Genomic DNA, 25,744 nt, shown 5'->3' on the forward strand with positions numbered 1-25,744 from the left:
TGGTCCATAAATATTTTTGATTCGCAAAAACATGTTGTTTCTTTAGTTTGGAGGAAAAATTAGAAATAACATTTCTGGAATTAGATATAGCATTTTAAAATCAGTTAATAATAATTTGTTGATATTTCTTCAGACTATAATGACTTCCGGCTTTCAGAAAACCTCTCTGAAGCTTGTCTGAATGCTAATGTTATGAGCTTTTCCAGATCTATGACGATTAACTTCTGAGCAGTGATGGTAATCCACAGTGTATGAAAGGAAGTCTATAGACATGGGAAAAAAAAAAAGGCATATCTGCTTGAGTATCTTAGAATTTGAGAAAGACAGCATGTGGGAAATATGACAGTCTCAGTTTTCTATGATGTTTCCAATCACATTTGAATTATTTTTGGCGTTATATTTGTTTCAGAATAAAAGCTTAGCTACTTAGCCCAAAGAAGTCTGTATCTCAATAACTCTCAGGCAAAACCCAGAGAAGATTTTGAATTAAACTTTTACATGGTTTGATGTAAAAAATCCTGGATTCATCTTTGCTGTTAAATATTAGGAATTTGGAGATGAATGCAGAGAGTCTGTAGAAAAATTACAGTGGGTAGGAAGACACTGATTGACTTTTCCTGATTAAATATTGACACTGCATTTGCTAAGAATTTTGCACGTATGAAACTGAGAACTGAACATGCCCCATCTTACTGTAACACCACATCAGTTTGCAAAACGTTGGCATGTCATGCCAATAAAGACAGAACCTTGACCTGGGGAAGAAGGCAGCTGATGGACTTCTTTTTAACTGATAATCAAAACAGTTTTCCTTGTAGTTCTCTGTATCTCATTAGAAATGCAAGAGTCAGGAATTCTCTGCAAGAGCACTATTTCAGCTTGTGCATGCACATTATATAACAGTCTGCAAAGTAGGAGCTAGAAATGCCTGATATATCCACAGGGAGCCTCTTGTTTCAGCCCATTCGTTCAGAAGGAGAATGTCAGACTGGGAGGTGAGATGCTAAATCTGAAATAACACATTCCTTTCAAAGCCAAGGACATAATAATTAAAAAAAGAGTTTGTTGCTCGAGATGCGATTGTCAGAAAGGAGGCAATCCCAAGATAAAACCATGCTGATGAAAAACTGGACTACATTACCAGGGTTGCTGTCTCCTAGCACACACCCAGAAGGTGAGAACTTTGCGTCAAGTCCAATAAGTCAACAAGAAAGATGTATTCCCTTCAAGTTTTTTTTTTTTTTTTTTGAATTTACCACAAAATAGCCCTAGTCTGGGCAAAACTAAGGATAGCATTCATCTTGCTGGGTACACACAACAATACTGCCATTTTCACTGAGTACTCTAAAAGTATACAACTGAAAAGACAGTAGCAATAATACAGTCCACTGAAATCTTGTCCATTCTTAAACTGCAGATAACCCTTCTCAATATAGAATAACACATTATTATTATCAGGAAAGACTTGCAGTTACTGGTGTTGTGCTCCAAATATAGAAAAAGACTAATTCATTTTCACAGATCTGCATATTTTTGTGGTTTCTTAGAAGGCAGTAAATGACATATTACTTAGAATTTTTTTACATCACTTGTAGAAAAAGACATAGTCTTTTAAATTCAAGTAGATTATTTTTAACTATCTGAAAAATTATGATGTTTTCCAGTCTTCTGATAGTTACATGGAGGATTTATTTCTAAATTTACTCAGCTCATTTTTTTTTTCAGCATTTCTAGGATGGGCTTTGGTTTCAGCAAATCCTTTTCCCTTTCCTTTTGTAAAGTAGAGAAACCTTCCTGTCTAGCAGTATATCTGTGGACTTGAGAATAGCTGAGAATGTTGACTATTGTGTTAACTCTGTGAAGCTTACCACTTGGTTAATGTGGCAGTTGCACATCTCCCAGAGGAGATCCAGAACCTTCAATGGGGCAGCTGATGGCTCTTTAGCACCTTCGTGCTCCACTGTGCCTGTGCCCATATCCACACCTAGGGTGGTGCTGACACTCATGTCCTCCCCACTGGGGGCACAGTGACTTCATCTTGCTGGGGGTGGGCAGGAGGGGTGGGACCCTCAGTCGATTGACAGGGTCCTCAACAAAGGAGATGCCCAGAGAAGCTGAGAAGCTTCTAGACCATATTGTAATGCCCACAACCAGATCTGACCAGGCTATAAAACGGGTTCCCTGTTGAAGACCCCCTTGGAGTGGTCTTCTTGGAGCAGCAGGTCTGTGACCTGAGCCCTCCCCTCAGACTGGGACGCTGTCTAAGGAGATTTCCTGGAATTGAGAGCACCTCAGCTCTTCCTGTGGTGTTTTTTTCTCTATTGGATATATCCCTGAGTGAGTCCTCACCTAAGTGATTATTTCTTCTGAGTACCTTTGAGTGAGAGGCCCCTAGTTTTGTTTCCTGTGAGTGTATGTGTGCACATTGTGGATCCTCATTATTCTTATGTTGTTGTAATCCAATAATCTCCTCAACCGGTATCCAAACCTGTGTTTTATGCTAAATAACTGTATATGCTAAATAATTGCATAAACCCCATTTCTAGTCTGTTTATTGGCTACAGTTTTCTGGCTAGAATAAAGTCTGTTTTGGAACTTGTTTTCTGCCTAAAACTGCCTCTGTGACAGCTAACTACACTGATGTTTCAGGAAGGTAAAGGTCTGATCCCAAAATCAAGTCTTCCTACTTAAGAATGGTCTCAGAATTTTTTTTCTGTGGTATTCAAAACAGTTTGTAAGCCAGAGAGGAGATTTTTTTTCCTCAGATTTTCAAAAGAAATATCCAGTTTGTATTCAGAGCAAGTGTGTGTGAAATATCTCACACAAACTTGCATATTACTGTTTCTCATTTAATAAGGTCCCCACCTGACATACTTATGTTTTAGCATTCCTGCTATAAATGCAAAAGAATGGTAGTCCCTCACTACTCAGTTAATAGAATACAGACAAAGCAGTGTTTATATTTTCATTTCGTATAATGATTCATGCCAAAAGAAGAAGAAATAGTACCAAAGACCTGGGAGATAAAACCAGTTGTCTGAGGCTCATCATCTTCTTAATTTCTAAAACAGTAACTTGTATTTGGAGCATTTCAACAAGCATAGATTTTTGCAGGGTAGACTAGATTGCTAAGTGGTTCATGGTGTCAGCTATTGGTTCATTGGTTCAATATTGTAAATTAGACTGCAATATTGCTTGAAAGATTTATACAGTCAACCTAAAGCTTCATTACTGTGTTATTGCCTTTGTGCACAGCAGCAGAGCCACTGAGAGACTTTCCAGCAATTGTGATTCCAGGAAGTTACATACATACCAGAACATTTGTCCTGATGTGCACCGATGGCAGCTTGTAGGCCTTCATGTTATTATACAGAAAAATAATCCCATTTTCCCCTTGACAAAGTGGCAGTGCATGAATATGTAAGCTAAAACAATAAACTGGAAGAAATGAATGAATTTGGAAATGGAAGCAAGAAAAAAATGCATAATGCCTTTGTGGTATGAAAGGGGATTTTAAAAAATCAATCATGCTTTGCAGAAGTCCTACTTTCTTTTCCCAGTTCTTGGAAAAACATGAATATTTAATACTGGTAGTATACTTATAAATAAGCTATAACTGTCCTATAAATTATGACTAATTCTTTTTATGAACATGACTTACCCATCTTTTCACAGATCAGCAAGTGAGTAAAATGCCTCATTTACTACTCATGTTTTTGAGTGTGCTTATAAGAGTAACTGGGACATGTTAGTATGTTGCATGCTATTTCTAAGTTCACCCCTGAGATCTGTGCAAATAAAACTGAGTGTCTCTAAATCATTAATCATTCCTATCTGACACAGGGCAAAACAGCATTTCTTTCTGAGTTTTTTGCAGAGTTTGAGGCTTATGGTTTCTTGAAACTCAAATTGGAACTTGGAGGTTCTGGTAACTTAAAGAAAACTAAAGAAAGACCTTAGCTCAAGAAGTCTGTCTTAAAAGTCTAACTTCCAGGCCATTGCAGTATTTCATGGGGACAGCACAATACGCAGCAGCATGTTGCATCAGCAAAGACTGAAAAAACACATTGCATTAAAACAAACCTATGGCTTTCAGAAGCATTTTGTTCCAAGTGTTTGCATAGAGCTTGGTTATCTTAGTGAGAAGTACTTACATAGAACAGATAAATAGATAAATATACTCTGCAATTTTAATAAGCAAAAGTCCACCCAGCATGAGCTTAAAAGTTTGAGGATAGTAATTTTTAATTTCTGAACTAATATTTGCCTTACTGTAATACAGCACCAACAGATATTGCTCTTTGCTTGTTAATAGAGTGTGCCTAAGCACAGGGTAAGTGCTGCTTAAACAGATTGAAAATGGTATTGGATTTACAACAGTCTTTAAATAGTTTGCCCATACAAATCTATCTGCTTCACCTCTGGACATCTATGTGGTACTGCCTGTGGTCCCAAGTGCCTCAGAAAGGCTAAGTGATAACAAAGAATGTCCTGAAATAATCCAGATCCTTTCTATTAGGTTACACTGAAATAACATTACAGCTTGGATTTTTTCAGGCTATTGTTTTCAGTCTTCAGGCCTTTTGGAAACAACTCCTGATGCATATGAAACAATTTTGCCTAAAATATCAATAGCAAACACATAAGGTGACCTGCATATGCAATATGCTTCCCCTAGCTCTGCAAATCACAGCTTCAGTATGCCACCAGAACAACTACATCATTAACTGATAAGTGAACATGACTGGAAAAAAAGAAATGTAGCTTGCTTTCACAGAATGATGGAAAGGGATGCTGGGTCTTATTACCCAGAAAGACAGGAACATCCCTCAGATGCCTCAGCTTGCTCAAACTTAATTTCACATAGCTGTTCTTCTTACAGTCAGCTCTCCCTTTTCCTCACTTCTTATCTCCAGTAGCTTCCCCAGAACAGATCCAGTTATTTCTTACTCCAGATATGGTAAAGATGAGATAGATATTTATTTTAATCCTTGAGAGGATTGTTCAATAATCAGAGCAGAGAAACTTACAGATTTTATTATTTTAAAAAAACCCTCATTCTACCCTCTTCTGAACAACCTTAACTGTTTTCTACTTTCATAAATCAAGTGGAACTTCCACTTGTTTGGAAACTCATTACATGTCCCACATTTAGAGAAAACAAAGTGACCTGGCAAGCCAATAGAATACGTTCTAAGAATATTTGTTGTCTTTCTCAGATTCACCAAACTAAAGGATTATGTGTGACAGAACGACACAGAACCACTACTAATAAAGGAAGGCTCACAACCATTTGACTTATTTTTGCTCTTCAATTTTTTTTTTTTTTTACTTTTCTTCTGCCATAGGCTCACTGAATCTAATTTTCTATAGTTTCCTTTTTTTCTTTTCATGCTTCCCAACCATGCTTTAAAATTACTGTAATAAATTTCATTTTCTTCTGCTTTATTGTTTCATTTGTACCTTGCATTCATTCTCCTTGTTCCGCTTGTTATGGTCACTTGCATTTTGTGTTCTCATCTAATTTCCTTTTTGCTATCCCAATCACACTTTAACTTCTACTCTGTCTCCTTATGTCTAATCCATTAATCCTCTTTTATCTTCTATATTTTTAATTATGCTCTTTATTAAGAGTACAGTCACATTTCATTTGTGCTAGCCTATTCTCCTTTCTCTTCTGCCTCATCTGAGTACTTTCACTTTTGTTTGTCCAGTGCTCCTGCTTCATCTGTCTAAATCTACCTAGTGATGTATCTGTCATCCTACCAGATGTGTCACTGACATAGGAATCTGTGGACCTGATGCCTAGACTGTATCTTAATATTGGACTGATCCTAAAAACTTCTTCAAATGACATCAAGGACGCTAACAAGAAAAACTGATGAAAAATTTGTGATGCCCTCTTTGGATTTTCATACCTGTCTTTGCAAAAGGACAAACCTTAGAGAGTCCTTGAAACAGGCAAGATGAAGGAAGAGTCTATGTAAGACTAAGCCCTGGGATTTGTGAACCTCACATGGCAGTAACAACACAGTTGATTACTTTCTACAAGGTGGTAATATATTTTTCAAAGCTGGTACTTCAAGTTCAAAGACACGAACACAAAAGCCTTCATGGATTTCAGTCAAAACTTACCCTATCTGGCCTAGCAGTCAACTGTTTATAAGGCCCGTACTACAGGACCTAACTGGCTTCACTCTTCTTGGAGCTCATCAGCTGTAGGTAATGGCCTAAAGATTCAGGAGCAATGACAATTTCAGTAATTTTCACATTCTGTCTAATATTACTTGGTACTTTCCCTGGTTCCCTTTGGATGTGAGCACTACCACATTGCAGCCAGCACTTTAGAAAGTTCTCAGAGTAACGTAACCAACTTTTACACCGCCCTGAACTACATTTTGAGGAGTTTTTCCTTGTCATATTTTGCATATTTGTCAAAATATTGGACACTATATAATCTCAGAAAATTATCCCTTCTTTCTTACCTACTCTAGAAAACTACAACAGGTGAGATACAGAACAGCAGAAATGTTGCTAAAAAGAATCCGCCCTAAAATAATCTGTTTCCTAGTTTTATAGTTTTGTTCTGATTTTTACAGTGAGTTCAAGAAATCTAAAATGTCCAGATCTTAAAGAGGTGAAATGACCTGTGTTATTTTGCTTGTATATCGATTATATGAAAAAACAGGTTTTCAACAAACTCATTTGTTGAAAGTCAAGCCCATGACAGGAATTTATTGATCCATTTGTACTCAATCAATTGCATATTTATCTATGCTTCAAGAACAGTTTTTAACCTGCACATGCTTTCTCAACCTCTTCTCAGATGATATTTATGTCTCCAGTGTCTGATCAACTAACATTATGATGCTTTTTTATGAAAAAGGTCCAAGTTTCCATGTATAACAAAATTTGAAATGAGTCAAGCTTCAAATAGTTCTGAGTTTAACTCAGATTTCACGGAAGTCAAACTTGCAGTAGGCTTCCTCTCCTATAAATAAGTCTGTACCTACATCTTCCCCACTATGCAGTTATGAAAATGCATGTAGGGCTGCACAGAATATGAAGGAAAAATCTGAAACAAATGAGAATTCCAATGTATTTGATGATGGTGCAATGGTCAGAGAAGATGCCAGTGATGACAGTTGAACGTCCCTTTGCCTTCCCAGCCCCCTTCATATATTCTCAGGCATAGGATGACAAAGGGAAGTCCACGGGTCACATGAACAGATATTGTTGACATATTACCCTGTCCAAATTGCCTTGTCTACTCAATCACCCAACTTTATCCACCAATTACTTACTCAGAGGTAACTTTTTCTCATAGGCCTACCAAAACTCAACTACATTCAAGGACTCAGTGAAGAAGAAAGATTAAATACAGGGACACATGTACCAACACCTGCGGTCTATTTTAAAACAGCATACCATAGAGGCAGAGCAAACCTTTAGCACCAAACAGCATGTTTAAACTAAGAACAATTGCAGATTGACAATGAAGCCCTATGTGGTCTAGGAGACAATTCTTCCAGAAATGGGCTAATCAAAAGAAGAGTAAGAATATCACAAGGTGGACCCACACAACCTAAGGATTTGGTGTGGTAATCTTTCTAAGAAACATCAACATGCTTCAGTGTGTGGAACTGACTGAGCAGTGCAGAGTGATTCTTGGGCAAAATACACAAGGTGTTTCTTGTTTGTTTGCTTGTTTAGGAAAATACAAACCAAAACACCAAGATCTCTAGAGTTTCTAGAAAAGAGGACAAGGCAACAATCCCTAATACAACTGACATACAGAATAATTTTTTTTTTCTATTGTTTTCATATGGTGCAGAGAAGACGAAGCACAACGTAGATAACACTTAAGATGGTAGTGTTGCAGCAGCAGAGTGAAAGATGAAAAGTAGTGTTGAGGCTCACTATATACACCTGTTGTGGTAACTTTAACATAAATGGACATTTAGCTTTAACATAAATCTACAGATTGTTCTTCAAAGCCTTGTGGCACAGTCCATCTATTCCAGAGCTGCATGCAAATGAATCCCTTCTGATCTACAGCCCACATCTGGCTTTGAATAAATAATTTTGTCAATTTGCTGGATCTGTAAGCTACAAAAAGGCTAAAATAGTGTGTTTGTTAAAGGAGCTTATAAAAGATATATCACACAAAAGCTTATTCTGCCCTTCTAACCTCTACTAAAAGCGCACTACTTCTTTCTAACACATGCCAAACACAGATTTTATTACTGATGTGTATGTACTGATACATGCAAGACAAAGAAAATGATTGTATGTTTCCCAAAATAGTTATGCATACAGAAGAGCATGCTTAAAGTGCATGTTATGCTATGCTATGCTATGCTATGCTATGCTAAGCTATGCTATGCTATGCTATGCTATGCTATGCTATGCTATGCTATGTTGTGCTATGCTACACTATGCATCTCATAGCATGAAGATTCTGATTCTGCTGACAGATATACATGTTCTTCTGAAGAAAAATTTACAAGATTCCTAATTAATTTGCAACCTCTTTCATTCAAATTTGTATATGCTACATGTGATTATCTTACATCTATAAATAATTTGTGTTGTCGTCTGTCTTCACTCCTCCAGTAAGATCATTCATATGAAGGAAAACAGGCATTTGTGATGGAAGTGCTTAGGAATCATGCTGTAAGTTCTTCAGGGATTTGAGAGTATTTCAGTTAGTAGTAACAATTCAGTTAATAGCAGCAACTGTACCACACCAACTGAAGGGCTTAATACAAACAGGAGGAATGAACAGCGTATTATAAAAATGCAAACTTGAGTGCAGAAACAAAATGGAAAAACTTCAGGTAGGGTTCTTGAAGATGCTACAAATACTGGTATGGGTATTTTACGTAATATGAAGTAATTCTAGACCATACTTGTTAATGAGAAAGAATGCATTGTTCTGGCTAATCACAAAATTGGTGAAACCCATGTCTTGTCAACCCATTAGAATGACTTTGCCTGAAAGTGATTAACAGTCCTCAGATCAGACCTATTAGTTGAGTTGCTACTTCGGCGATTATTGTAATCTAATAATCTGTGGAGTGGCAGGAATTAATATTTTATCATTTCCAATGCACATATTATAGATGGATTTCATTTGTGTCTCTGGTTGGAGGTGGGATTGATGAACCCACTGTGTTACTCCGAAACGTTCTGCAGAAGTGGTAGCAACGTACATCTTAGCAAATGACTAGGCCATTTTAGTACACTTTGTGGAAATGCTTTGTTAGTATCCAGGAATGTCATAATTGGAGAACTTGCAATAGGACATGTCTAGTAATTAGATGCTTCATTTATTTCCTTTCTCTGTCTATAGATTACATAATCTGTTTCGTAATACATGAAGTTCTCTTTCTGTCCTGGCCACTGCTTTTTTCCCAGGATGGGAAAAAAAAGACTAGCCGCACTTTCGTGGTTCACGGGATCATAAGATATTCATTGATTTCTAATCCAATGCCAGTATCAGTTTTCTGGTGAAAATTGTTCTACCTCTTTTATTTTACACCATTTATTTTGAAACATTTCTTTGCACCACTGTGACCTATTGGAAAGAAGGTGTAAGTATACAATATTTGGGAAAAAGCAGCTACAAAGGGGACAAGGAAGAGAGTTTGAGACAGACAGGCTTATTTATCCTTTTGAAAAGCAGTCTAACAAGTAATCTAATACCTGCCTATAACTATCTGCAGTGGTGTTAAAAAGGTGTTAGAGACACACTCTTCTTGCTAGGGCCAGGCCCTATAAAGGGAAAATGGCCACAAATTTGGGAGCTCCAGACCAGACACTGATGGTGGGGTGGGAGAAGTTTCCAAACATTCTGATGGAGTCTGTATAGATGGTTGAATTTACATTATTGGAGGTTTTCAGACTTGGCTAAAAAAAGCTATGGACAAGCTTATCTAGCATTGGCAATAGTCCACTTTGAGAGGAGACCTGAACTGGGTTTGCTCCAGCCCACATGAAACCTATCATTCTAGAATAGCTGTAAACCCTCTTGTGTTCAAGGCAGTGAGACAGCATTTAGTATTACAAGCACTTCCAGAAGCACTGAATCAGAAATCAGCGAATGGTCAGAAGTGGGTCACACCAGCCTGACATGCTGTGAATCCCTACATGCCAAGAAACATATGAGCACAGCATCATAGCTCGGAACATGGCTGCAGTCCACTTACAGTGTCTGAAAAATCACACCTTCTGAGCTGGGACATTTTATTGCATTTAAAATCTCTGTACATCTGTTATGAAAACTTTCTACTCATTAATGCAATATTTTTGGAATAAGATGAATTAAAATTGTTTTAACTCCACATTTCAATGTAAATTTTTTTACATGATCTGTCAAATTATCCATGCAATGCTGTACAAACAAGCCATATGGCAGAGATGGTCATGAATTTTTCCTACCTTCCAAAGCATATCTTAAGGTGATCTCCCTGCCTTAAACTCCCGCAAAAAGTCCAGGACTCAAATGATTTTTTTTTTTTTGTGAATTGGAAACCAGAAACATTTCTGATCAGGTCACCTTCAACATTTCCTTTTGATCTTGAAACATTTTTTTTAAAGTTGATCTTACTTTCTACATTTCTTACTATGAAATGATGCTCTTTGAAACTTCATGAATTTGAGACAACTGGTGTCTCGCTGCAAAAAATGGTTGCTGGTCTGTGTTAAAAATAGTCTTCACTTGTGAAAATAAGAAAGACTTGCCCTGAGCATTGAAGCATCAAATTGACCACTAGCTAAATGCACAACTGAGTGACTCTGTCCTGAACCCGCAGTCTCAGGTTGACCCACAAATGCAATTGCACCCTCTGCTTGCCTCAAAACCATTTTTAAATACCTGAATATTTGCTGTGGAAAAGTAAGAGCTATGGAAGTGGTAAAAGCTAAAAAGGTAGAGTGAAAACAGAGTATTCAATATGAAATACTTTCTCTAGTGTTCATAGGGGGCATAAAGCAAGATTTTAATTATTATTATTGAATAGCACACTGATTCTGGAAACTAGATAACTGCTGAAGGACTGAGAGTAATGCCATATTAGGAACAAAACCACCTGAGTCTTTCAGAATTATCGGGCATACTTAACAACCTGATTTAAGTTTTATAAAAGAGACTGCCACTGTCTTAATCCATTTGAAGGGAATACCATTTTCTGAGTCTTTACTAGGGAAGCACAAGCTCGAAGTTTCCCTTTGTGAATAATGTGTGATCCCAAACATCCAGGAAAGCTATCACTGCACTGCAGAAAGATACAGTTGAAGTAAAGGAAAGTCAATAAGAAGAAATGACAAGCCTATAATGTGAAAGTCAGGCAGGCTTAAAAATAAGAATAAAATCTTCTTTCAGCACTATTGTCCAGTGACAGGCTGTGAAATAAGAAGTTACCAGCTGTTTATTAGTTCCTAAATCTGTTCTGATTTTTAGCCCTCTGCTCTTTGTTTGGTGGTTAACTACAAATTGTACCTTTTCCTGACTCTCCTGCAAACAGAAGTCTGATGCTGTGAGTGTTTTTACCCACTCCACATGCTTACTACTGGAAAATGCTAGGTAAAGGCACATGTGCATGGCTGCACACACACCTGTGTGGATGAAGATCCCTTTGCAGCAGGGATGAGGATCTCCATTGCTCTGCTAGGAATGAGAGTAAGGAAAGGCATCAGAAAGTGGCCATCTATTAGGGTGACCCAACAGGGCAGGTGGTCCTTCTCTCATCCATATGTTCACTTTTCTATTAACTACAGGCTGGGCAGGACTCAGTCACCTTTCCTAAAACAAAGGAAAATAAAACGTGGCAGGAACATTTTGGATGTCACTGGACGAAGCTGCACAAATCTTACCAGCAACCTTCCTTCTTAACAGTTCTCACACATTTCTATTTTGAAAAAGTGTGGTGAGACCCAAGTGCATTTGTGTTTATAAGAGAGATAGATTTGGGAGGGAGAAGTTAAATGATAAGAAAGACTCTGTCACAGACAAAAGGGAAAAGGAAGAGACAAACTCTTGGATGGGCAAGGGGATGGTGGCAGAGAGAAACCAGAGAAGAGAAATCCTTCATTTTTTGGTATGTGTTTGAAGAGGTCAGGAAAGCATTTGACTTTAACTACCAATGCTTGGAGATTCATCCACCAGTCACTTTTCAACAGACAAGCATCTTGTCCAAACTTTAGGTTAAAGCTCTCTAAAGATATTTATTTTTTAACATAAAGATTACCCCAACACAATGCCATGCTGTCAACTACAAAAGCCCACATTTTTCTTATAGATGTCCTCAAAATAATTATTATTTATGGCACTGTTTCCTACAGTTTTATTACATCATATATGCCGTTTTCAAATGTGAATTTTTGTTGCTGATCAACCTAGAATTTGACCATACTATCTCGGCTTCCTGAGGAAAAGTACAGAAATGCACACACCACTTGGGCTGCACACAAATTTGTGCATACCTACCGCTCTCTGAGAAAATGCAATATATACTCTGATATTACAAAAACAATAAGCTTGTGGTGCATGTAGTTCATGCAGTGGTGTTGAAAGGTGTAAGTAGTACACTATTTTGATTTAAGCACAGACTATACTCATCAGACAGAAAGCTTTATTAAGCATGACCAACATGCTTGTTTGTGTACACCCCATTGGGCTTGCCTGTAATTCGTTATCATATGATGTCCAAGAGTCTAAACGTGTTTCTTAGTCTCATTCCAGTTTCAAGTGCCTATATCACAAAAGCCGTCACTGTTCCTGGTCTCAAAATTGTATATTTACAGAGAGTTATCAGCAGAAAGGCAGTACATATGATCACTTTTGAAAAATGAGTTCTGTTGTTTTTACTAAAAGTAGCTTATGCAGGTACCACATTGAGGTTTCTCGTGAGACTAAAAAAATTCCTGTCTGGCTAGCATCCGAAGGAAGATTTCTTCCCTATGTACAGCCTAGGTTCAATTTCTAGAGCTTATCCTTTTTTATTTCGATAGCACTAAGTTTTTAAAAAGTAAATGACTGAAAACAGAAACAAAAAAAAAATCCAAAATATCTAGAAAGACATTAACTCCCCATCTAAATGAAGCATTAGTACACTACAGAAGTAACAATACTAATACTGATATATCATATTTCATTTTATGCAAGAAGAACTGCTTACTTAGGTGACTCATTATTTTTCATTTTATGTAGGAAAGTGGTACATGATTGTAAAAAAAACCCAAAACCCTAACTTTGAGAGAAAAACCGAGGCTTCAGTCTGATCATGATGTCGAATGTACCATCGTGATTGTAAACTATGAGGGAAAAGGACCATCTAACCCCATATTCTGTCTCTGACTGTAGCTAATGAACAGCTCTCTAAAGAACTGAAAGCATAGTGCAAACATAAAGTAACGCTTCTATGGGATACTCTCTCTGCCTCTAGATATCAATGGCTCTGGGACTGCTTGAGTTGTCCGGTAATTTTTCCTGCAACCTTGAAGGATTTTATATATGTCTATACACCTCAGTCATCTCTCTTCCAATATGCAAAGACTTTATCATAAAAAGCTCTCCCTTAATTTTGTCACGTTTTTCTCTACCAATTTCACTGGATTCTTTACAAAACAAAGGGGATCACAACTGTATACAGTTTTAAGGACATGGGGGTGCCAAAGATGTAAGTTGAACCTGAAGAGCCTTGACAAATATTTTTTGAAACTTAACAGCAACAAATTCAGCTATTTGTGCTATACCCTCCCCCATGGTACTCTAAAATAAAATTTTATCATCTTTTTTTCACCATTAATTGTTTTTATTAGCTCATGCTCACTATTTTAGACAGTAGAACTACTCCCCAAAATATACAGACCTTATTGCCTATTTAAAGACATAGTGTCTTTAATATAATTGCAATTATAAAACAATATAAGCAAAACGTTACTCACTTGTATTTATCTTCTGAAGTGAAATGTGCTTTTCCAGCTGTCTACGAAGTTTCACCTCTGCTCCATATTTACCAGTGGTGCCATTGTCAGCCAAAATAAAATGAGAATGCATACTGTTGAGCACTGTCAACTTACTCATGGGATTGGACATCGTCTGGTATGGTCGGACCACCTGCATTTTAGAGATAGAGGGAAAAAAAAGTATTAAACAGAAAAGACCCTCTGAACTAAATTAATTATAAGATACCAGCTGACAAGATAATACAAAAGAAAAAGATTAACATTGTCTGAAGTATCGCACTCAAGCACAGCTGTCTTCTACGTGTAAAGTAAAAAATTACCTTAGAACTTAAACTGGTGTGTCCACCATTTGTAAACACTGACCTTTTGGATGCAGACATGGCTTAAAGGGTGTCCCAGGGTAATCTCTTTCAATAGCACCAATGGCCATTGTTTCAGTGTTAAGTGCAGCTAATGGTCAGTCCTCCAAAGGTCAGTGTGACTGTACACACATTGTACACCCTTGTCTGCTGTTGTCTTTCAATAGCATGGCCATAAATCCTCACTACATCTGATTGAAATTTTTGATCCTTCCTTCACAGACCCCACCAAGCACCATGTCCCCTCTTCTAGCTCATTCAGAGCCACCAGCATGGGAGGTCCTCTGCAGACATACCAGTATAGGTGAGTTCCACTCTTGGAGAGGTGTACATATGATATTACACCACTGTAAGAGCAGGTGATAGCCTTGGCTCAAGTATCGTTTATACTGTTTCTTTTGGTGCCACATTCATGAAACATTTATTCTACAGATGCATATAGCTTAACAAATATCAATATGCTGCTGGAATGTGTTTGTTAATTAGCTTCTGCAAACAAAGAAGCCATGTGTCCTATGCCAAAATCAGAAAGAAAAAGAAGGTTCTTTCTCAAATGCCTGAGAATAAAATAAAATCAAACTAAAAAATCTACAGGTTTCTTAAACTGATACCTGCCCCATCTCTCAAAAGACAAAGGGCACAGGCCAGCCAGATCTGATATAAGAGGAATGACTTGAGTTGCCTGTTTGTTTTATGATTACAAGCTGCTGTGCAATTCAGTTCTAGTGACAGCTTGTGATTTTTTCCCAGGAACCACAGCTCAAAACTTTACAATAGTGACAGCTTGATCTGCAGTTCTAATGAGCTGCAGCACCAAAGGCTTCACACATTGACTTAATAATGCTGCTGCAGGGCAGATTAGAAGCCTACACTTTGGTTCTCTGTCTGCTGTTTTGTTACAGCTTGAATCCTATTACTAAGTTTTATAGATGTGGAAATGAGAATACTATTTTTTTCGATTGAACTGTTCACAGCATGCACAGTTCAATAGGCGAAATACATTTTTTTAGTAATAAATTTTGCAAACCACACTCTCAGACCCTTTTCCTGATTAAAGGACAAGCAAAATCTTCAGGAAGGCAAGAAAATCCTATGCTTTGAGGCTATTTCCTTGAGGTGAATTGCTTTTCCACAAATACTCAGCAGATTTTCAATTTCTCACTCTTGCAGTTCCCATTTCTTTGTTCTTTTCAATCCCTTCCGTTTTACAGGGAAGTTAAAAGGCTGGGAAAACTTTGACTTTAAAGTCTTCTCATCCTCCTTCTGCATTGAGATGCGGGCATAATATCCCCTGGCATCTTCCTCTGCAGAGCCGAAAGGAAGCATTTATGCTCAAGAGAACCCCTCTAAATATAGGTTAATGAATGCGACAGCAGCCATGCTGTGAAGCTGTGCTCACGCTGCACGGGCTGAGGACGTTCTGTCAATAGGTGAGGAGCTGGGCTAACCCCAGCAGTTGCATTTTCATCCTGAGCTGGCTAGAAAACTTGAATTAAAAGCACTGTTATTCTCTGTTTACATTCCCTGTGGGCACATGACACTCAGCATAGTGTAACTCAGCTCAGGGTAACCCACCACAGGCAACGAGCACGTGTCATGTGATCCAGCGTGTGGATCTGAACAGCCTAGGTGAAATCCAAGACTTTGCAGTAACCTTAGTGTGTTCCATGTAGTGGTGGAAAAAGAGAGAAATATATGCTTTGCTTCTCAAAAAGTAGCAGTTGCTGTTCAAATTAAGCTTTGTCTGCAGCCTCACTGTTCTGGGGTACCCCAGGGAATAAAGTAGTTCCTGGTTTGATTTAGAGGACTCTGGAAGAATCACAGCTCAAATTCTCCATATATGTTACAAATACGTCAGTCCCCACCTTCGCCCCAGGCACGCTTCCCACCTTGTAGTTTTCAATGATAATGCTGAATGTCTTTTCCTTACACCTTTCCTTAGAGTAATTATTTCCTGACCAGGCCTACGGGGGGCCTCTGATGCTTTGACACTAGATAAAAGATAAAGTGTAACAAACTTGTGACCTAATTATTTATGGTTATTTGTAATATTTTTTTCACCCAGCAATTAAATTAATTCTCAAACAATAACATATTTCTGGAAGGACAATTGCAAAATATCTACCAAAACCAAGTCAAAATTGGCAATGACAAATCCAATAACAATAAAGTAATATACAGTAATCGGTTGCCTGAGATTTGAAACTCATATTACTGTTCTGAAACCTGCAGCAATCATAATCTTTCTGACACTGTAAAAACAGAGCATGAGAGACAGAAGGAAACAGTCCCATGCTACAAAATAACATTGTTTTTCAGATTACTGTGGAAGAATGAAGAGCAAACGTGTAGCCTGTCTTGACAGTCTCATGTACGTGTTGTCTGGTACACAAACACAGAGCAGGTAACAAGAATGCTGGTCATTCTGACAAGACTCACCAGAATGTGTTTTAAAGACCATGGTTTAAAGTGGTGAGCTCTGGCTACATACCTATCACTTTAGACAGCTAAATGATTTTTTTTTTTCCATATACGTGAAGAGTAAGGAGACATTACTTCTAAGCTGAAGCCAATTCTTGAGGGCACACTTCTTGTGGTTTGGATAACTTTTGGTAATCTTGAGGAGGTAGGTGGTATTCTGAAAATGAAGGGGACTTGGTACTGGCAGAGTGAAGTCCTTTATGATGAAGCATTTACTGATGAGATCAGGGAGAAGGGAGTGGGCAGGACGGTGTGTTGATGCACATAAACCTTTCTCAGTTCAGATGTAATATGTAGTAAACAATTCCAGTTCATTGACCTTTAGTTTTTTTTCATTAGTTATGTTTTCTGCACCCCCTGTTTGCTTTTACTTCCTTGACTTCTCTTGTAAGTAGACTCACCTGTGCCCAGTGCAATAAAGTGAATGATTCCCAAGGTCACGTATCAGTCTTGTTACTAAATTCCAGCATATTACTAATTTTTCTGAAATAGCATTGGGTTATGACGTAATTGAGTTGTTAACTATTAATAATTACCTGGTGACCCACTACAACACAGAAGGTCCCCACCTTTCATGAAAAAGTTGCCTAGCCTGTTATTGTCCAGGGATTTTAAAAAGTTCACGTGAGCACCTGCCCCATGACAGGCTGAATTCTATCTTCTCTGTTGTGACCTTGCCCTCCAAAGTTTACACAGCCTTCCAATTTTTAAATTTTTTTCCTATTCCAACATCCAAATCAATACTGAAAAAAGCTGAAGATGTAACTGAGCAAGCAGAGCAAGACTGCAGAGTTCTGTGAGTACTGTTTGAGCATCCCTGAGAAAACCTGGGTGATGACATGTTCTTACCTCTGGTTATAGTTAGAAAATTCAGCAACTGCTACAGTATAAAAATTGGTTACTCTGCAGTCTTTTAATAAATCAGAAGCATTATCTAGAAACTGACCAAGAAAGCCAGGCTTTATTTTTTAACCAAAGAAACATCAGTGGATGTTTCAATCCAACTTATGTTTTGTCCAATACAAATGTAGCTTTTATCGAAGTTTTTATATATAAAGGGACAAATTTGCTTCTTATTTTTATGATTTCAGCTGTGCAGAAGAGTAGGTTTTGAGTAGCAGTATACTCATTGTTTGAGTTTTTTTAAATTGAATTTTTCTGAATATTCTGAGCAGTATAAAAGAAAAGACATCTGTTATTAGTGAAGTTTATAAAGAACATCCACAACTGGCAGCAATCGTGCTTCCGACACTAGAGTTCTAGGAAGTAAAAAATGCAATTTATTCCATAACATGGAGAGCATGAAAGGGGTTGATATATATTAAAATATATATTATATATAACATATATGAGACATTTAATATAATAGATACTACATTATACATATTTGTTATGTATATTATATATTTGTATAATATATTTTTATTATAAAGATCCAAAGCTTTCTGTGAGAAAGTAGTTTTCTTTCAGATAACAATTTTTGCTTTTATGTAGGACTTCTATCTGTTTATGCACAAGTCTTCAGAGTAGGCTTATATTTTGGGTTCTGCATTCTGCTGTACTACATTATAAAAGCTGGCCACTGTTACTTCCTTGTCACTGCGAAAAGCTTTCTTAAAAATAATAAGTATTCTACTTTTCTTCAAAAATTTCTGCTAAGCTTCAGTTTTGCCACAGTGTAGTTGTTGAGAGTAACCAGAAGATCAATTAAGTAATATAGGGAGAGAAACACATTATAATCCACAGCTACAACAGTACTCTAAGGGAGATAAATAAAACCCCAAAAATTTGGAGGGAATTTTAGGAATTTGGCCTTATGTCAACCTGCTGGATCCACATGTGGAAGGATTTTCATAGCAGACATGGAAGAATGGATGTTACATGTTTTGTAATGGTTCAGCATAGCAGCACAGAAGCTCAATTTTAGTTTCAATTAGTTCAGTAAGAAAAAGGTTTTTTTGTGGTTTTTGTTGTTGTTTTGTTTTTGTGTTGTTTTTGTTTTTTTTTCCTCAAAAATTTAATTAATAAAAAATTCTATTTAAGTTAGTAGGTTATATGCTGCAGCATCTTGACTGATCAATGACATATCACAGTAGGGTGAAAATTTTCTTTTCACTGAGTTGCATAATAACAGCATTTTTTAATTTAAGTCTCAAATACTAGCTTATTTCAACTAAAAATGAAACTTATTTACTGATTTTATCAAGCAAAAAGAAAGTACTTAAATCAGTTTTCTCTTTGTAATCCAGGCATTCCTCCTACTGAAGTGACTAGGAATTAAACCAATGAGGACTGAGCAGACTCTGAAAATAAAGACATGCATGCTATGAAGACTCATAGAGTGCACTCTTTTAAAGGAAGACTAGCTCTCATATGTAGGGAGAAACTGGTTTAGAATCCAAGCTTTCTGCAAGACTGAGCAAGCCACCTTACTTTCTCCGTGCGTCTACCAGAAGACTGGAAATAAGGCAACTAACCACATTTTCCTTGCATGCTCTTTTTTCAAACAAGGACCTAAGCATGTTATGAGGGCCACTATTTTCTGCTATATTGCTTTTATGGTACTGGAGTAAGACATGTCTCTTTAGGGTTTTTTAACCATCACAATGTAACCAATGGCACACAGCAGTAATATTTTGCTTTACTTTGTCAGTTCTCTTTATGGCTCTGAGGAAAGCCCTTGGGATTCCAAAGAGCTGACTGATGTGGATGGACTGCTACACGTAATAAAGCTCCTCAGCAATTACTTCGAGATCCATGCAGGCCAGGCAAGGGCTGGAGCATCACTAATGCGGAGACAGAGCTCTGCTGAGCTCGCCTGACTTGCCACGAGGCATGGGGAGGCAACACGAGTGGGGGTATGTGTCCAACAGCAACAACTGCCCCCCTGCCCTCCCCAATCCCATGACTAAGACAATTCTCCGTATCTGTCTGATGCTGAAAGGGTATGTTTTGACAATTCTTCAGTTCTGATCGTAATTTAACTAGACACAGTGCATACAGGCATAAAGCCACATTGACGCTGGAGTTCAACAGGCTTTTTACTATTGGTTGACTTTTTTCACCCCTGCATAATCCTTTGTGGCCTTTGTTTCTTGCTTAATGATGATTAATTTTACATGCTTATGGTACTATTTATATTTCCCCTTCTTGGTTCATTTCACAGCATTCATCTCTAATGAGCCAGTCAATATAGCACACTTTGATTTTCAAAAAGCTTTCAAAAAGCTTCCTCACCAAATGCTTCTAAAGAAACTGCACACACTGGATAAGAGGGAAAGTCCTTTGAGGGATTAGAAACTTAGTAACTGGGAAAAGCTGGGGGAAGGGGGGGAAAACCGTTAGAAGGAAAAATTAATTTTTGCAAAGACTGAGTGTTACTAAGAAGATCTAGTGACACAAGTGGCCTACCTCAAGCTGGGTCATGTTCTGTTCAATGCAGTTGTAAGAGATTTGGGGTTAATAAGAGAGTAAAAAGCTTACAGATATTTCAGGGAACTATGAAGAGTTAAGGAGAGTCTTCATAAGGCAGTCTGACTAGGCGATAAAATGGAAGATGAAATTCAATATCGGTAAGCATAAAGCAATATCATTACATGTGCATTAGAGATGGATGAAACCAGATGTGCTTCAACATTGCATCATACCATTGATCAGACATTTCATGAAAATATTAAGGGCAAGGAGGTTCAGAGGAAAAGTTTCAACTTTGTCTATCAGAGATACATTTTGGAACTACCCTTGTCCTTAGTGGTGATCCTGTAATTGTAATCCTACTGACAGAAATGTGGCTGCATTAATGGAAGACTTTACCAAATTTTGGTTTTGTTTTGTTTACCATTTTATATATGTTTGTCACTTTCCATCTGATGATCTCACTAAGTATTAATGTTTTTTGATATACCAGAAATAATTTTGTTTTTTAGAACAACTTCTGGTTTCCTGTTACTTTGGAAGGATATTTACAGGGAAAACCTCTTAAAGAAGTCAGAAATTGGGGAGGCTGTTCCATTCGGCTGAAACAGCTGGGAAATCAACTTCTTTCTTCAGCTGTTTTTGTAAAAGAAAACTCCAGAGCCCCTTTAACAGGTGGTGACTAGCTGGGAACAGAGGTAGGTAGCTTTCCAACAGGTAGAAATAACTAATGGAGGAATAACAATGTCCCAAAATTCACAACTAATGTGATCTCTCTTCTTGCCTTCTGTCTTCTTGCAGTGCTTCCAGAGCTACATGCATAGTCAGTAAACATTGCTTATTTGATACTGATGTGTACGTTACACTCTATAACAAGGCACACCTCATCTTTATGATTACCTATTTCTGATAGTCACTTTTCACACTGTATCTCAGAAGAGTTAATTAGTGACTCAGAATTACTGCTGAGGATTCCCATCCTGCTTGTTTGTATATATCGGTAACTCTATTATACAGCGCTGGTGATATTAGAGCACAAAACCCTATGCTAATACAATTCCCCCTAATGGCTATACTTTAATAGTGAACTGCAATGAATCCCAGTTGGATCAATTCTTATTGTGATTCCTTCTGAACTAACTTATAATTTAATCTTCTTCCACTCCCCATCTTGCTAATGGATGAACATACAGAGAAAAATGGTTTAGAGTAATATAGACAAAGAAAATGTTCATTATGCAGAATGAAGACTCTATCTCCTCTTTACTCAAAGTTGGCTGCCAGTACTCAAGTAGATTGCTTGGGAATAAACCAGAGGTGAAGAAAAAAAAAAGGGGCACCGAAAAGCTTCAGGTAATAAATAACCAGTGTAAGTAAACTATTAATGTATTTAGAATTGTGGAATAAATCTTTCTGAGTTACAGTATAGGTTTAAAATAAGGATGATGTGAAATAGCAAAAGAAACATCAACGCTGCCCTTCAGCAGGTGACTGAAGTAATGATTCTTTGAGGTCTGATTTCACATCCAATACATTTATAAGCCTCTTCACAACTGCAGTAACAAAAATGTATAGGATGGAACACATTACAAGAGAGACAGTCTGCAATCCTGAATTTAACCAATATATCATAATATCGTTTCAAAATAGATCAGGCTTCAAGTTTTGCAATCAGTGTTTTCTTAGGCTCTTTTCAGGGTTCACAGTGTTTTAAGTATGAAACTTCAATGCGTTTTCAAGAAGAGCATTTAATGAAATTTCTTTATACTTTATTTCTAAGGAATGTAGAGTGCTGGAATTTTCATTGTTGCCACATGAAAACTGCTGTCAGCCATAATGGAAAACCTGTATATGTATTGATTTTTTGCTGCAGGCATTAATTCTATGAGGAACTGTTAAGTGAAAGGATGGAGAGAAAATGAAAAATAACTGGAAGATACATATGTGTGTATGTGTATATACATATATATATATACACACATATATACATATATATGTGTGTGTATATATATGTATATATGTGTGTGTGTGTGTATATATATGTGTGTGTATATATATGTGTGTGTGTGTATATATATATACACACACACATATATGTATATATGTGTATATATATATATGTATATACACACATGTCCATATAGGCCTTACATCTTTGCCAATCAGATCCTCTTGATTTTCCACAATCCCCCAGGGAGCTATACCAATGGTGCAGATCTTCCCTCGAGATTTTGAGGCATGATCTTTCAGTGCATCTCCAACATGCCGAATGACTCCTGGGAAAGAAACAGCATAAAATAGAAATTAGTAATTATGTCCTTTTCATTCACTATTGGTATGGATTTAGTATAGAATTCTTTTTCAGGGAACACCTATGCATACACTTATAATTAAGTAAAGCTATTCATATATACTTACTTATTATTACAGGAATACTATATGTCTGTTTCATCCAACCTAAAGAGTATTAAATGAAGTAGCAAGAAAAAAAATTACACAGCTCTAGAAATAAGAATGGAAATGTTGACAGCTGACTGTAACTTGTTTATCTGCACTTGTGTTCAAACACGCACATGCAAGCATTTGTATTGTTCCCAAACGCAGGAAGAAGCACAGGAATTGAACCCCCATTCCAAAACCCTCCCAAAAGTGTAGCTCTCACACAAATGTTCCTTTCTGTCTGAATAAAGGATGGAAATGTGAAAACATCATCATACTACTCTGTGGTGAATTATTCTACTGTTCTTTCCAAACAAACTCAGTCACCTGAGATAACTTCCAGTGGAGTATTAGAAAACCCCCAGGGGATCAGTGAGAAAACAGAAATTAGCACAGAGAGAATGACTGCTTCCCAGCTCTCTTCCAAGTGCTTTCTGATAATTCTCTTTGTACGCTTTAAGGCAGCTTTGTCAGTCTTTCAGTGCTAACTTCTTCAGTTTCTGGTTAGTAGTCCCTCCCTGTAGCTTAGTGTTGATCTTATAAAGTCTTCACTGGCAATATACTAATATAATTGCCTCACAGGAGGCTTTATTTTCAGCTCCCCAGTGTGCCTTTCATGCTTTAGCAAGCCTTTTATTCCATGGTAGCTGCCAGGATGGTATGAAGTTGGTATTTTCTTGTTTGCACACAGTACAGCCAACACCAATAAAACAAAACATGGAACGACTTCTTAATCTCATTACTTCTATTTTTTTCTGTGATGAAATCTCCTAGATGCCACTGTGCTTTCATTGCAATGTTGCTGTTACCTGTGTTTACTCCTCCAGTGAATATCCATGCTCCAGTTGTCATAGCAGCCTTAATGAGGCCTTTTCCAAAGACTTGCTTGAGTTTTGGCTGAAGTTCAAAATTCTGAAGGCCCCCATGCACAGAGATGAGAAGTTTAGGGAGCTCAAGCTGCCACTCTTTGGTCATCAGATGCAGAAGAAGGTCAGGCTTTGTGTCAAAAGACACACGTACATACTGCAGAAATAAGGGTGGTAGTAGAGAAAAAAACATTGGTTATACTCAGTTGTTCCTAATACATATGATCTATGCCCAACAGATCACTGAAAAAGGCAACCTTTGTGACAAAAGCACGAATTGCTAACTTGATGATTTTTCAGAAGTTAGGAAACTAGAAATAACAGAACACTTTCAATTCACAGGCTGGACAGTTTTCCTTTATTTAGGAAATTAAGACATTAATTGTTTCAATATGCTTTACAATGCTTAGAAGAGAAATGTCTTTAATTTATGGCTGCAAAAACTGAGGTGAAAATTTAAGTGGTCTGCCAAAGGTGACCTAGGTAGTCAGGGACACAACTGTGTATCCCTCTCGAAAGGTAAGAAATAACAGAAACAAGCTCAGTTGTTCACGCACAGACAAGTTTAAACTAAGGAAGACTACTAAACAGGTACTTCTCAGCTGAATGAATGCTAACTTAGGACTTACAGACTGATTTGTATAGATCCAAGAATTTGCCAAACAAGGCCCAGAACCCAAAAAGTGCTTTGAAACACTTTTACACATTTCCAGTTCTTGGCTCCTCTGTGCTACACCTGCAGCATTTTGCCCCAAGGGAGACCATGCCTGCCTGTGTGTGCTCAAAAATAACAACTGGGTTTAACGTTTCTACAGCACCACCATGCTCTTTCTGTTGTTGATGTATGAAGGGTTTCATAAAGCCCATGACAAGGCAGATGATCATTTTTTTAATCCTAGTTGCATTGCAGAAACAGGCCGTTTCCGTAGCTGGTAAGATTTGGAAGGACTCTATTATTTGAATAAAAGAGGTTACAAAAAGCCCCTCATCTATGCAACTTCTGACTGAACCAATCCATATAGACTTGCTTCAGTAGTCTTTCCCTTGAAAGGTTGTCAGCACAATCATCAGGTTTATATCACAGGCATGTTTTCTTCCAGGCAGAGGAATGCCTAGCTCTAACTTTTCATTGTAACGTGCCAGGTAGTATAAAATTCACACATACTATGTAATAATTTTGTCCCTTTTGAACATGTCTAATCAGTCCTTCTTGCCAAAATACTGTTCTTTTTTTTTAGAGATTTGCATGACAGTAAAGTGGACTCCTTTCTAGAGAAGAAGAAATAAGGACTTGACTTTTTCCAAAAGAAATTGCTAATAGACAGGTTTCTTTGCAAGAATGAGTAGTTGCATAGTGAACATACAATCTGGAAGCAGAAACCCACTTGGGCAAACAGTCACAGGGGAAACAAGGGGAGTATAGCCAAACCTAAAGCTGAGCAAAAACTTGGGAACACACATTCACCTTAGTGCATCAGTGATGTTCTCTGCAGTAGCCAGCCAAATTCATGACAGCTGATGGACAAATAATATACAATATTCTTATCTCACAAGAGCATTACCTACCCTTGAGCTTATATATACATGATCTGCATCCTCAGTAAGCTACCTGTTCACTTTTCTGTGTGGGAGCTGAGAAAATCTTTCATGATACATGACCCCGCTGACCAGATGGCGAAACTAATAATTTTGATTAAGATTCAAGGGTTGTCAAAGTTTTAGCACACCAGAGGGGTTGTAAGGAGACTGATCCTTATTTCCTTTGTTTTACCCTTAGGGAGACCTGAGGTTGCAAAGGGCAATGTGTTGTTATCACTGCAGGCATTGACAGACAGATCACAGCCTTCAGGGAAGCTACATGAAATCTCTGCTGGTCCAAGTATGGAGATTATGTTTCGAGATCACTGGTACTTTACTCTCTTTTTTTTGGTGAAGACAGAATGTCTTAAAGTTAAATCATAGTAGTAATGGCCATAAAAATTAACTGAAAACAGAGGCCACTGCATCATCTGGAATGACATTAAGATGAAGGCACAAGTGGCATCAGATGTGTATTATCTAATCCAGCCACTGACTGTTTTTTCAATTCTCTAGCACTGTTTTAGACCCCAGAATGTGTGACTTCATTGTCCTTACCGTCTTAAGATTATGCATTAATTAGCAAAAATCTGTCCCACTTTCTTATCCAGTATGACCTCTGAATTCCAGTAAATA

At 37.5% G+C, this 25,744-nt stretch overlaps 1 protein-coding gene across 13 annotated transcripts in view; it reads right to left on the minus strand.

Moving 5' to 3' along the window:
- Positions 1-25,744, minus strand: part of TRPM3 (transient receptor potential cation channel subfamily M member 3) — a 442,246-nt gene that overhangs the window by 105,976 nt on the left and 310,526 nt on the right. For all 13 annotated transcript variants that reach the window (XM_065045970.1, XM_065045967.1, XM_065045966.1 and 10 more), the window contains exons 4-6: positions 23,474-23,687; positions 22,377-22,501; positions 13,951-14,122 (exon numbers count right to left, since the gene is read on the minus strand). In XM_065045970.1, coding sequence (XP_064902042.1) covers positions 13,951-14,122; positions 22,377-22,501; positions 23,474-23,687 — 511 coding nt within the window. The remainder of the gene's footprint in view (positions 1-13,950; positions 14,123-22,376; positions 22,502-23,473; positions 23,688-25,744) is intronic.

Source organism: Columba livia, chromosome Z (assembly GCF_036013475.1).
Source record: "Columba livia isolate bColLiv1 breed racing homer chromosome Z, bColLiv1.pat.W.v2, whole genome shotgun sequence".
NCBI lineage: Eukaryota > Metazoa > Chordata > Aves > Columbiformes > Columbidae > Columba > Columba livia.